At 41.2% G+C, this 14266-nt stretch overlaps 1 protein-coding gene across 1 annotated transcript; it reads right to left on the bottom strand.

Annotated features, from left to right (window-relative positions):
- Positions 1-2734: 2734 nt before the first annotated feature.
- Positions 2735-7077, bottom strand: LOC307092143 (ubinuclein-1-like; the record flags this gene model as incomplete). The annotated part of the gene is given in 13 exon segments (XM_079759046.1): positions 2735-2787; positions 2885-3516; positions 3596-3646; positions 3748-3891; positions 4135-4248; positions 4526-4629; positions 4874-5393; positions 5553-5647; positions 5896-6036; positions 6239-6329; position 6331; positions 6569-6677; positions 6820-7077. Coding segments are annotated over 13 exon segments (2313 nt in total).
- Between the last annotated feature and the right edge of the window lie 7189 nt (positions 7078-14266).

The raw sequence follows: 14266 nt of genomic DNA, 5'->3' as shown, positions 1-14266 counted from the left end.
AAAACTCACACAATGGTAACGTGTCCTCTGAGTAACAACGTATTGTGTCTGTCTTTCCTTCCACAAACCACTGAACCACACCATGGGACCCTAGCTACCTCACACCCTGCTTCCACCCTATCACAGCTCCATTTTCAACCCCCCAAGCCTGCATCCCTTCGACCTAGCGTCTCTCCTGCTCTTCCATCCTCTCTACTTTCCCCTTCCCACAGCAGTTTGTTGCAGAGCCCAGACATCAACAGCAAAGATCAATGCACCCTGGTGATCTCACCGTCTGAACTGGTGGTCAGGTAAAGAGAACACAATTATGACCCATTGATATTTTACAAGGAGGGTCACATTGACAGAATAGGGTTGGTTGCAATAATGATTCAATCAAAGAAAAAAGTTACAATGATATGTTCACTTTAGCATTTGAATTCATATATAGCGCACATGGTACACTTGTGAAGTCACCTAATCTGTGTGTCAATTCAATTATTCTCAATTGCTTTAGGTTTGGGGATCCACTGTTTGCTAACTGCTCCATAGAAATGATGGAGGGTTTTCTAGGCTGGCTTGTTGAACCGGTAAGGAAGTACATTCCCATTTTTTTTTTTACCCACTGCAATAAAAACATCTAGAAATGACATAACACTAAAGAAAATAAGGATTAAAAAAATCTAAGACAAAGACAAATGTTTTCTTTGTCGTATGAACAGTATAAAACACGGCCATTCTAAATCGCATAAAGTAATTTTCTGGGTGTAGTTCTTCCAGTTATACCAAGAAATGGCTTTTTAGAAGATACTAAATAGTTGTACAAGACAGACTCCTAATATGCCTATTTTAAACCCTCACTTTAGGACAGACAACGAGAGTTAACACCTGATTGGTTCCAGGTCTTGAACTTTAGCAGGCTCACAGAGTGGGGTCTTAAACCAAAGTGCTATGTGGTTTCTGACCAGAGAGGGCATTGCTCCAGTGTGCTTCATCTAACCATCTGCAGTCAGTAACACATTTTATCTTGTCTCTGGTTTAATTTGAAATGTATGTCTTTGTGACTTTATCATTCCTGTGTGTGTTTGTGTTTGCAGAACCTCCGGACAACGTATCGATCAGCTTTGTAAATCACACTGGCCCACTGCTTGAAGGACATCAGTACACTCTCCAGTGCCGTGTCCAGGAAGTTGCTCCTGTTCAGAACCTCACCGTGACCTTCTACAGAGGAGACACCATGCTGGGCCCGGTACAGTCCAGCAGGAACTCTGTGGAGGCACCAGTGACAGAGACGTTCACCGTCAGCTTCAACTCCAGCAGAGAGGATGATGGGGTCCAGTACTGGTGTGAAGCCAAGCTGAATCTGGGACCACACGGACCAGCGCTACCTCTTGTGATGCGGTCACAGACACTCAAAGCTATCAGCGTCAGTGCCAAAGGTATGTGTGTGTTTGTATGGGAGTTATTATTTTGAATGCAAGGGTTAGGGTATCTAAACCTAATTCAATCTGCCCCCCCTAATAATCCTCCTGTACAATTGGCTGACTCATTAATTCCCTCGCTCTCTACCTCAAGCTGGTGTGTGGTGAGCATTCTGGCGTAGATTGGCTGCCGTGCATCACCCAAGTGGGTGCTACACACTGGTGGTGGTGAGTTAGGTCCCCCCCTTCACTGTAAGCGTCTTTGGGTCATTGAAAGGCGCTTTATAAATATGAATAATTAAAACATGGAAAGACGTACAAGTAGGACTGATTAAATACGCCGTTAGAGGAGTGAGCGGAGCCCAGAAGCGTTAAGATGCGTTATAAATACCCCCTACCATAAAAATCTCATTCAGGTACACAGTGTGCAAATTGCTCACACAACATTAGTGCTTATTTCATGTAGAATATTTCTGTGAATAGTTAACCGTTAATAGAATAGACAAAAGTGCATAAAACCATGGAAATGGAATAAATATAAATTATGCTCTGGTTGTTGTCTGTGCATTTGATGTCACCAGTTGTCTTATCTTGATTCCAATTTTGCCAAGAGACATGGACTTTGTATATTAGATTTTCTTTCCTCCGTCTATATCTATTTTTCCCCTTGCAAATGAACAGGTAATAACAACCATAGCTTAACAGACCAATATCATTTAAATTGATCAATTAAAAGTAAGGAAGTCAAGAATTGATTGACCTTTTATCAAATCTATCAAAACACATGCCATGGCCATTGATCAAATTAACTTTTTGAATTAAGAAAAAAAAACTTGTAGTGAACCAAGAAGCAATAACCATGAAAAAAAAGAAAGGTATCATGCCATGAATTCATTTTATTAGTGCTCAGGGTTGAATCAGTAATTACAGTTGTCATACGGACAAACAATGAAAACATTTTAAAAAGAAACATTTCATGGTTGTGCACCATTTGTTATGACTTTAAAGGGAAGAAAAGTCTTGGTCATCGGGACCGACAGCACATTAGTGCAAATTAAAGAAACCTACAAATTAGCTGTTTAAACAGTGAAAATATAATAATAAATGTTTGTATAATGTTTATTAATAATCATCTAGAATCAAAGAAAAGGCAACAAAATGACATTGCATTTCAAGTCATCGTATTTGTAATTAGTCAGCAATTCATTACATTCAATACGACACAACTGGATCAAAGTACAACTATGATCCAGTTATTAATTGATCACTCAGACCGTTATGATCATTATTTTGGCCGTTCTATGTGAACTCCATATGTAGACAACATTTTGGGCTTACATTTGCACGTGGGTTCCAATGTCTTGTTCCTCACGAATCTTGGTCCGGTCTAAAAAAAATTATACAAATGAGTGTAGCAATTATTAAACTGCCCATTCCACTTCATTGCAATGCACTGTATCATGAGCACAAGCTCACAAACTCACTGCGTGCAACATGGTTGCGTTCTCCCGGTGAATGGATGGTGGTGCAGTCATCTGCCAAAGTCTGCATTGTTGTAGCCTCTCCTTGTCCGGGGAACTGAGCAGCCGGTGGTGCAGTGACTTCAAAGAGGTGGCCCTTACCAACTGCTGGAAAACTTACAGGGCTGGACTGTGGAGCGGAGGGAGGGAAGGGTGGACTGTTGAGGTCCAAGTACTTGCCCTTGGCAGAGGAAGCGGCCACAGCCTTTAGCTTCTGGCAAATTGTGGCATTAAAGAGTAGTCCTCGGGCAAGCGCTTGTTCCGCCAGCAGGTCCAGTGGTGAATGGATGGAAGCTGCGGTCGCAGAGTCAGCGTCACGCTGTGGTTTTTCTGCAGTTTCGGTCAGTGTGGGAGGTTCTGCGCCAAGCCCTTTGACCCCGGTGCCCCCCATTGACACAGAGACATTGAGGTTAGCATTCGTGGTAAGGACTTCATTCAGAGGCTTTTTTTCGGGGTACAGGGGGAGGGCAGACTCTTCGGGGGAGTTAGCACTGCGGAAATGGCCATCAGGTGTTTCAGCAGAGCCATGCTTGAAGTTAGAGCCGCTGTTGATGGAGGCCATTTTCTTTTCAGCCTTCTCTTTTTTCAGACTTCTGCTTTACAAGAAGAGGTGAACAGTAATGTATGCATATTAAAAGGGCAAGTTTTTGTGGAATAAAAATGTGGTGTACTTACACTGAGGAAGATGATTGACCGAGAAATTTCTTGCTCTCTCTTAGCAGTAGCCTAAGAAGCAAATAGTTAGTACGTATATATTCAAACAAGGGGCAAAAACTGATTTTTTGTGCATTTTTCGTTAGTGAAGATGAACAAATACGTAAATTAACCTTGGCTGCATCCATCCTTTGGGCCATAGAGTTTTTATCTTGTTGTCAAGGAAGCTTTTCAGGTACTCTTCCATTTCTTGATCCTCAATCTTTTCATTTTCATATCTATCCATCTTTGCTTTCACCACAAGGCATAGAAATTCTCTGCTTGTACATGCATGTAAAGTACAGAAAAATAAATATTACAACAATCCGGCTAGAAGAAGAACAAACTTCACAAGATTCATTACAAGATGACTGGAATTGCAAATATGTTTCTGAGAGACAAAGTTCCCTCTTTGGCCTTATGTATCCAAAAGGATTCACCTCTTGAGACAAAGCCATTCTATGAATAAAATGAAACAAATGACAGGCAGCTGTGATAGCTGTGTCTTTCCTTGGTCAGACCTGATCTCTTCATTCCATTTGAACTTCTTCTGGGGACCTCTCTTCCCGAATTTCTCCTCCCCCTCATCCTCAGAGTTCACCCTCTGTTCTCTGGGCTTCTTCTCTTCTGACCCCCTAAGAAACAAAAACAAGTAGATGAGTGAAGCACCAGGGATTCCTAAATACATTCAACATTAAGAATTCCTTCAATATCCGACTAGAGACAATAAAAATGTATTCACATTACTTGGCCATCATTTACAAAGTGATGGGAGGAATTTATCAGGGAATCAAGGGAAGTTTCTGGAGTAGCAATTCCTTGCCAAGTGAGGAAACCCTTAAAAACTAAATTTAAATTACTGAGGCAAAACCTCAGGTATCAACCAATCCAATCCGCCGTGAGTGAGCGTACTTTGTGGACTTGACCTGTGCGTGTGCCTGCCGGTTGTCATGGAAACGTGCCAACTGCTCTGGCATCACTTTGCCAATAGCTTCCTTTAACTGCTCTAGAGGATCCTGCAATATTTGGAATGAAAACATCATGAGTGTTAAAAAAAACAAACATCTTAACATTATAATCGTTAACTTAAAAACGTGGGAGCGTCTCTCTATTTTCCCTACACGGCAGTTAAGTGTAATTGCCACTTCATTTCTACACCAACCGACAAATGATTACAAGGTCCAAATTATGAAACTACAATCCCAAACATGCACCTTTAGCTTGGAATCACCAAACGGAATAACCCCAACATAAGCTTACCAACTTCAGCTCTCCAATCCTCCCTTCTACTTTTGGTGAAAGGCCTTCAGGTAGGGTACCAGGCTGAGATACCAAGCCGCCTTTGAGCTCCGTCTGAGGCTGGTCCGGAAACAGAACTGTGGACAGGTTGTGGACATCTGCCCTGGCTGGAGAAGCCATGACGGGATGCATCTCTGTAGCGTGCTCAGCCGCTTTGAGATGGGACACATCTTCAGTGGCGTCTAACAAAGAGTCCAAGTCAATGTCGAAGTCCACCGTAACAGCAGCTTGGATAAGTGCATGGTCATTGGTGGAGCCGATCAGACTGAGCAGGGGATCAGCCCCTTCACCCCCTCCACCGTCCCCGGGACACATCGGAAACCTTGGTGTTCCCAAAGACTGCCCCCCTTTATCCCCCCGCATCTGCATTTCCCTCTCCTTCTGTCTTCTGAACTTCTTTAACATGTTGGTGACACTCAAAGGGCCGGCAGCTGTCTTTTTAGTGTTTTTCGGATCGTCAACCAGGTTTTCTGTTAAAGTACTGCCAGGAACAACAAAAACGGAGCCATTTTGTGAGTTTCAGTGAGATACCGACCTACACTTCATGAATTGACTTTGCTAGGTCTGTCTTCTCCCACCAAGACAATGTCTATACGACCTTACATCCCAAGAAATGGCATGCCTTGCGTAAATCTCTCACCCTTCCACGGAAACGTTAATCCCTGTCCTTTTCAGTTTTTCCCCTTCTTTTCTGCGCCTCTTTTTGGGTTTGTCCGATCCTTCAATTGATTTACGCTTGTAAAAATGCAAATACTTCATTAACATTTGATTATTGGTCTTTTAGCGGTTTTATCCATCTCACCACCACGCGTGTCACTTAATTTAAATGAATGTCATTAAAGAGACACTAAATGTACTCTGGTAGACTGCAGATATTGATGTTTGAACCCAGCCATATGGTATTCAGAGCCAAGTCGTGCATTTATAATCTTTTAAATATTATAAAATACCTGCATGCTACCATAATGCACCATATAGCCTACCTTTGGAGGCTTCAGTTTGATGCTTCTCGGTGGGAAATCTTCCATCTTAGTGTCGGAAATGTGGCAAAACTGAAGTACGCCACAGTTGACATAGAATCCTCCATATTTGGTTGTGAGGGAGGCTGGTACAAGTTCATCATACTGGAGGAAAGAAACACAAGGGTCGCATTGGGAATACACTACAAGTTTAGTCATTGTTTAAATCATGTCAATGATTCAATTTACCGGTTACCACCACTAAGGATATCAGCTGCCCTATCGGTGATAACACTTGTCAAATTGGGATTGATTAAACAAGATTTCAAATAAAACAAATTGTCCACAATAAACTCATCTTCCTCACCGGCTCAGAGTTGTCAATGAAAGAGTCTTCATCATCATAGCCATATCCAATATCAACCAGGTCTTGGATGCGGTCCTTCTTCCTCACCTCACCCTGTAGGTAAAGAAAGAGGCCACATTAACAGTGGGGTTCCAGGAACCAGTGAGGACACAAATGGTCTCTAAAGAATAAACTAAAAACAGATTGAACTAATAAAAACAACAATTTAAAGTCATGCGAGACATGCAAGCCGTCTGGTCCACCAGACATATCTTGTGTGTGTGTGAATGTTTTTGATTAAAAAGGTGGGTTCAAGGATCTCTTAGTGAGAAATGCTATACAAAGAGCCACTTGCATATTTATTCTCAAATTGGTGGGCAATGGCAGCCAGTTCCTCATGGTATGGAGTGTTTCGCTCCTCTGATTTGTTCTGATCTCCATCTTTAATGAAGCCACTCTGCTGAAAAAATATACAAAACACAACAGCAGCAATATGATTGACATCTTCAAGCTTTAGCCGAGCCAGCTCTGCCTCAGTGGCACTTTCAAAGCAATGGTATTGCCTAGTGTTGCTGTGTTTAACAGGCCAACCGGAAGCCCACCTTGTGTTTCTCCACCAGTTCCGTATAGCTGAACTCGGGAAAGGCGCGTTCGTTGGATTCAAATAATTTGAGCACGCATCTTACGGTCGAAGAAGACAGAGTAACTTCTGAACCCTTCCCCTCAGTCTCCGAGGGAGCTACCGATGCAGGCGCACTTGGTGCTTCATTACTGCGCAACGTTGACTTATCAGTTTGGGAATTAGAGAAATCGCAAGGAAACGTGGTCAACTGCACTCGTCTGACTTCGGCCATCGTCATAGTAACGTGAAGTGGGGAGGACCGCGCGTGACTACATAGACCAACACGTTGATTAAAACGCTCGTGCAGGTGCGCTCTGTGAAGCGGGGCGCTGCTGCTGCTGGCAGCTTTCCTTGCTGATGAGATTGAATAATGAATTGATCGAATTGCCAGTAGGTGAGCCCTGCCCTACTAATACTTAGTGAGCGTTAATTCATCCAAAATATATTTGAGTATGTTAAAGTCAGGCAAACTAAGCAAACTGTTATTTGTGAGTTGAACTGCATTGTATTCAAATGACCACATGAAGGCGCTCGAGATTTATTTGACAATGACCAAATGTCTGTCTGCCTGTTTCCCTGCCTGATGTTGAATAAACTAAGCCATTAATGTTTAATTATTGTAATGAAAAAATGTTCAGCGTATCTTTTCCGAAAAAATAAAAAGATACAACGTATATTTTTGGTGAAAAAAATGCACAAAGAAATTACCCAGGCCATATTAGCCTAATTTAATAAATGGTTTAGGTTACCGTTACGATTTACTGCCAGAATCAATAGAATACGAGCTCTAATAGGGTGTTCATGACACTTAACTATACATTAAGCCATTTAGTGGAAGTTTTTGAGGCAACTTAATACATTTTTGTATCTAAAACTATTAAGACATACAGTTGGAGTTAACGTAATGTAAAGTGCTGCAGGACTAAGTTTGTAATGACCAACTGGAGTGCACACTAACAAATCTTATTTAAAACATTGTATATTTATCTATTTTATTAGTCAAGTGCATAGCAGGAGATCATAAGAAGGTAGGCCTAACAACAAATCAGTTAATGAGATGTTGGTTTTTAGGGGTCTTAGCCTATGGATACACACACACACATTTATATATATATATATATATATATATATATATATATATATATATATATATATATATATATATCATATATAGCATCATATAGACTAAAGGCCTATTTGTATAACACAATAAAATAATATTTGTGTAATAATTGTAAATGGTCCAATACACAGTAATTCAGGTAAGGGTTCAAATCTAGCATCATATGATCAAACATATGGAAAGAGTCACAATCAATTGTTTGTGTTGTGACACCTCTGAATTCGGGGCTCACGTTGTATTCCTTTCATTGCATGGTCTCTGACAAATAACAGGATAATTGCAACCCGTCATCATACATCGAGTGCTCACAAATCACCCGGAGATGGTGACGCTCGCTGTTCCCACATGATTCCTGCTGTGTAGTCCACACCGACCTACCCGACACCCCCACTTTGCAATTAGAACGGTATTTCACGGTGTGGACTCTTGGTGCAAATGAATGGATCCTTTTTGTCTAACAGGACAGAAGGGAGATACGGAGAGTGAGTGCGCGACTGCGAGTGATAGGACGGGTGCGTGCGTGCGTGCGTCACGTGTATGTGTGCATGTGTGTCTGCTTGCCTGTGTGTGTCTGCGTCTGTGTGCGTGTGCGTGCGTGTGTGTGTGTGTGCGTGTGTGTGTGTGTGTGTGTGTGTGGCTGTGTGTGTGGCGTGGTAGTAGTAGGGGAAAGGGGGATCAGATTGCGGGCGCCTTTGTTTAACCAGCCTCGCCTCTCAAACGAGTTAATGGGATGGAAGATATTGCCACCCTCCGCTGACGGCGCGAGGTCCAACAGAGCAGGCACCAAATGAAAAAAAAAAAGAATCAATAAATGCAGAAAGCAATGAGCTAAAATACACCCATGCAGAACAAAGACGGACAGATGGAGACGGCAGGGTACACGCCTTGTGTGCGCGTGCGTGCGTGCAGGCCAGACTGGATCATGACAGGGACCCCATCAGTTGAGGATCAGAGCGGGGAAATTGGAGGACAATGTCGGGAGGAATAATTTAAACCGATTGGGAAGGCGGTGCCCCCGAGGTGTATAATTCACCCATTTATTAACTAGACCAAACAACAGCCAATATTAATTAACATTCCAAGTAGGCGACTTGGCGTCGTTGAAAGACATCGTTTTGCTTTCAAATTGATTCAATATGTCTTTAGGATTATATTCTCTTATATGAACAGGTCAAGTAGGATAGGCCTTTCAGTGGCAGCGTTCTCTTTTTAACGTTATTTTTAATAAGCCGCCCAAAAAATACGGTTTTATCTATTTTTGCTCTGTTCACCTGCCCGTCTATTTCGAGGAAGGCCGAGCTCTCTGAGTGGCCAACGACGTGCGTCGCGACGTAGGTCGCATTGGTCGCTCAGAGAGCTCGGCCCTACTATCTATTTCTTTGTTTCCAGCGCCTTCATCACCCGGCGTATAGAACTTTAATAGTCCTCCGCGGAGCCCGCAGGTCATCCGACGACCACTGGGGGGCGCTGTCCCACTTACCCATGGTGTCAGGCTCCGCTAACTTTGATTAAGGTTTAAATTGGCTGAATTTAATGAACGGTGCCTAATTAGACAGGATAACAGCTTTAATTGATAAGTAATTATCTGCCACAAAATGTTATTAATTCTCAAGCACATTCTTTGCGTACCGAGTGTTAACCCTTCTTTTATTCTCCCCTCCCACTGCATTTTGTATTTATGTAAACAAGCGACGGTAAACAATTAGGCGCATGTTAGATTGAATAGGAAAGAGGGTGTCAAACTATGGGGACTTATTCAAATGCAATTATTGACTAATTTTGGTAGTTTTCTTGGCGCATTAAATAAAAGGGCCAGGATTAATTAAAAAAATGAATGTGTTATATTGATTTTAAGCTAAATTAAAAATAATATGAACTGATTCATGATGAAGTACAGTATAATGAATTACCACTGTTCAATACCATATTCACACTAACCATTAACACAATTTATAGCTACTTTCAATTCAGTGGTGGTTAGTCGTTAATTATTAAACATTATGGTATTGACAATATACCACATATAGCCTAATCAATTTGGTAATAATTTTGTCCCGCATTGCATGCTTATTGATAACCTTCTGTATCCCTTGCTCTGATGGTTCTTTGTGATTATATTGTTTGTATTCATCAGTATTATAGTGAGTAGTATTGAAGTGAATAAAGTAGCCTGTTGTAGTGAGTAGTATTGTATAAGTAGTATTATATTTGTGATTAACATTGTACTAAGTAGCCTAGTGTTGTAGCGAGTAGTATTGAACTAAATTGGTACCTTTTTAGTACTATTATAGTTTAACATTGTATTTGCCTATATTGTGGTGAGTAGTTAGTATATTGGAGTGAATAGTATTGTAGTATTGTGTGTTCTAGTTTTACCATATTTTTACATTGATTGTCTTTATCAGAAATGATACAAATATCATAAAGAGGTCATTCATATATTTAACTCAGGCATGAATGAGTTCACAATTTTTTACCCTCTGTTAGCAATTTGGCTAACATTAAGAGTGTTAGCAAAGCGAGTGTTAGGAATGAGAGAGAGAAGATGTTCATCAGGGCACTAAGCATTCAGTATTTAACAAACAAACAAAAACAACCAATAGCCTTTTAACCTACTTAACTAATTACTCTTACGCCAGTAGTTTGCACTGCCTGTTTTCATTTTTTTATAAGCATTATTTTCTACTGTTCTCATTTCACAGTAGCAAAGCTATAGGGTAAAGAGCCATGTCAGAAATAGCCACCTTAGAAGAAAACCTTTGAGGTCCTCTCAGATTGTTTCTTTGTTTCCGAGGGTGAGGAAAGCCTGTGATTTCAATTTATACAGCCTCAAACCCTACTGACTGGGATATCTATTAAAGTGATTAAAATTAGATGCACGTTAACTTGCTTCCTAATTAAAACATCTTTGCTCGTTTACAGAGTGGGTTTAAGCAAGCCTCAAGGGGGCTTGTTTCCTTCTTTTTCCTTTCATCCCTCCATCCCTCCATCTCTCCATTTTCTCTCCTACAGATGGCTTGGTCGGGCTCGAGTAGCTAGCCAGTGGCTGCGTGGACTTTGATTCAGTGTGTACGCCCATCACATCAGAACATTAGCTTTACACACACAAACACACACACACAAAATCCCACAAACATACACACACACACACACACACACACACACATACACACACACACACTCACACACACACACACACACACACATACATAAACATATATACACACACACACAAACAGACACACACATAAACACATACGCACATACATAAACACACACACACACACACACGCAAGCACACACAGACACACAAACAAACACACACACACATACATAAACACAAATATAGGCACATACAGACATACACGCATCCATACATACATGCATACACACATAGAATGCACACACGCACACACTAACAATCGTAACACAAACACACCACACACAAATAGACACATACACATTTCTGATACTTTTATGTGTGGAATGAGAATAAAGAATGGCACGCTGAAAAGAAAACGCATGCATTTGATTAATGCACCAGATACTAGAGAACAAATTCCTGTCACCATTTCTCAAATGATGTCATTACTATATTTTGAAAATGTTAATCTGCATAGCAGATTTCCCCAGGGTGGCTGTAGTAAATTAGGTCTATTCCATGTGGCTCAAGCCAAGGCAGGGAACCAGCTCTCAAAGATGAGGGGTGAGGGAGGGAGGGAGTGAGATGGAGGGATAGATGGAGAGAGAAGGAGGGAGAAGGGGGAGAGAAAAGAAAAAGATGTATGAAAGAGTGAGAGCACAGACTGATTGATGGGCTGATAACAATTAAAAGGACATTTTGGACTCCTTCAAGCACCAGCGTTTGGCATAATAAGCACGTTTCAGCAAAGGTGATAAGTCAACTTTAATTGAATAGAAATGATTGCTCTAATAGAAGTTTGTATTATGAAGTGCCAGACCCATTTTAAACTCCTCTTGACGTAAACGTTGAGAAAGTTTTACAGGGAGGGTTGTTATCAGTGTGAACTGAGATAATTCGAATTACATTTTATTTCATCTTCCTATAAGAAAGGGGCAAATTAAAGAGGAAACTTCAATTCAATCACAATTTGCCTCTCCCATTATATTCTGTCGGCAGCTCAATTATGCTGATAATTAGAGGGAGAAAAAGTTCTAATTGCATTGGATTAGTAGGACCCAGCACTCACACAGGATCAGAAGGAAATGGTCTAAATTATCAAAGCCTTTATTAGGTGCTAGGGAAAAAAAATACCAATATACAAAATCCTCTTTACCCTAATTGGAATCGTATAGAGTTGAGTTGGTTTGGGCTGCAAAACCGCTTCCAGGATCACAATCACCGTTTGACAATTAATTTAAATGAGCTAGATCTTAATTATAAATAAATCAACTAAATAATCATGGGGCTCCACTTAGATAGTTAAAAATTAACTTGCTTGCCGTAATTGAGTAATTAACCATCACCTTGGTTTGCTAATTAACAATGAATATTACTTTGATGCCTTGTCTCAAGAGAAACACCAAGTGCTCTGTGAGGGTTCACGCGGGGTTGGGAATGTTGGCGAGGTGGTTAGAATGAGGTCCCGATGCCCCTGCCTCTCTGGCACCAGAGCACGCAGTTGAGTTCTGTGAGGAGTTCAGTGCTAATTATTAATCAGTAGTTCACGTTTACATGTGTTTGATGTACTGCAACTTTAATGCACAGAGGCCGAGAACACTGGTGATTTTATAAGGATTCTGAATGTTCTTAATGTGCACCACCCATCCACACCACCCACATGGGTTCCACCAATCCACCCATCCATCCATTAATCCATCAACCCCCCCACCCACCCATCGCCACCACCCACATGTGGTCCAGCCCTCCACCCACCCACCTGTCCACCCACCCATATGTGTTACACACATCCACCCACCCACCCGTCAACCCACCCAGCATCCATCCCATTTTCTTTTTTATCTAGCAGGGTCATTAGCTCCACCCTGCAGTCACGCCGTCAGGCAGTTCAGGAACCCCAATAAGCCAATGAAGCAATGAGCCTGATGCTTGTACGTGGGGGTAGGATGAAACCTGAGTACACCTGCAGGGAATCCTCCGCTCCGACTTTACATAAACACTGTGCAGACTAATGACTAATGGTAACTACCAAACAAACTAATTGGTAGGCCTACATATTTTAAGAAAGTCGGTTCTCTCTGTTGCTTTGTTTCTCACATTTACTTTTTAATAAATCCATGTGCCAGAAAATGGAATTAACACTTTTCAACAGGAATGACGGCTTCATCTAGTCATTTAAGTCCAGGGCTAACGGTGAACATATTATTTTTTGAAACAAAACATTGAAATAATAGTGGTGGGCCTAGGGTTAGGGGGGTGTCATACGATATTGCCTGAAAAGCCATTTGATACTCTATCGGTGATTAAGGGTTATTAAAAATAAAGAAAGAAAAGATACTGTACTTTGTAGATCAGTTGGCTACGAAGACAGGATGTGTTAGATCTATCACAAAAACATTGTGTGAGATCCCAACAGGATAATAGCATATTCAATAAGAGATATTGATGCCTTAAACTTTCACAGATACATGTTTTTGAGTAGAATGGGACCCACACTGTCCAAATCTAACTGGTTAAATTACCAAAAATTATTAAACCTATTGATCCATCCCTGTTTTTTAGAGTGGCAGTTCCATTTACTTTGTAGCTATTAGCATCTCTATATGCTCCTCATCAATGGTCTTGAGGGGCCAGTTCAAATACCACTTAGAACACATTTAACGACAGTTGGAACCATTTCAAAATAAAAGCCTTTCTCTCATATGTCCATCTTTATTAACACCTGTCATCTGCTGTGAGTGGGGCAATAAAGGTAGGGTAGGCAATTACGAGACACCAACCAGGATAAGACAGATTTTAAAGTATCCGACCAAAATAGTCCCAACCATCTTAGGCGCCCTCCCATAGCCACTCCCCTAAAACAAATGAGTAGCTGGCTAGCTTCAGTAATTGGTCTGCCTAGCCTTGTGATAGTCTCTGGTCGTGCGCAGGTACCCAGGAAGGTAGATATATAGACAGCCGGTAAGAGTGCATCCAATCATTTCATCGGGCCGAATTACAGGCCTTTGACAACAGAAACCAGATTAATTTGAAAAAGATTGTCAAACCATTTGATATATTGATTGCTGCCGGGATGTGAAGAGAACTTCAACAAATATGACAAGAAATGCTGACCCTTCCTTTAAGTTTTTAACATATCTTTAATACAACCGAACCTTAGAA

The sequence above is a fragment of the Pollachius pollachius genome, assembly GCF_949987615.1.
Source record: "Pollachius pollachius genome assembly, chromosome: 2".
NCBI lineage: Eukaryota > Metazoa > Chordata > Actinopteri > Gadiformes > Gadidae > Pollachius > Pollachius pollachius.
Note: the sequence above shows the minus strand (reverse complement) of the source record. Positions and strands in the feature narration are given on the sequence as shown.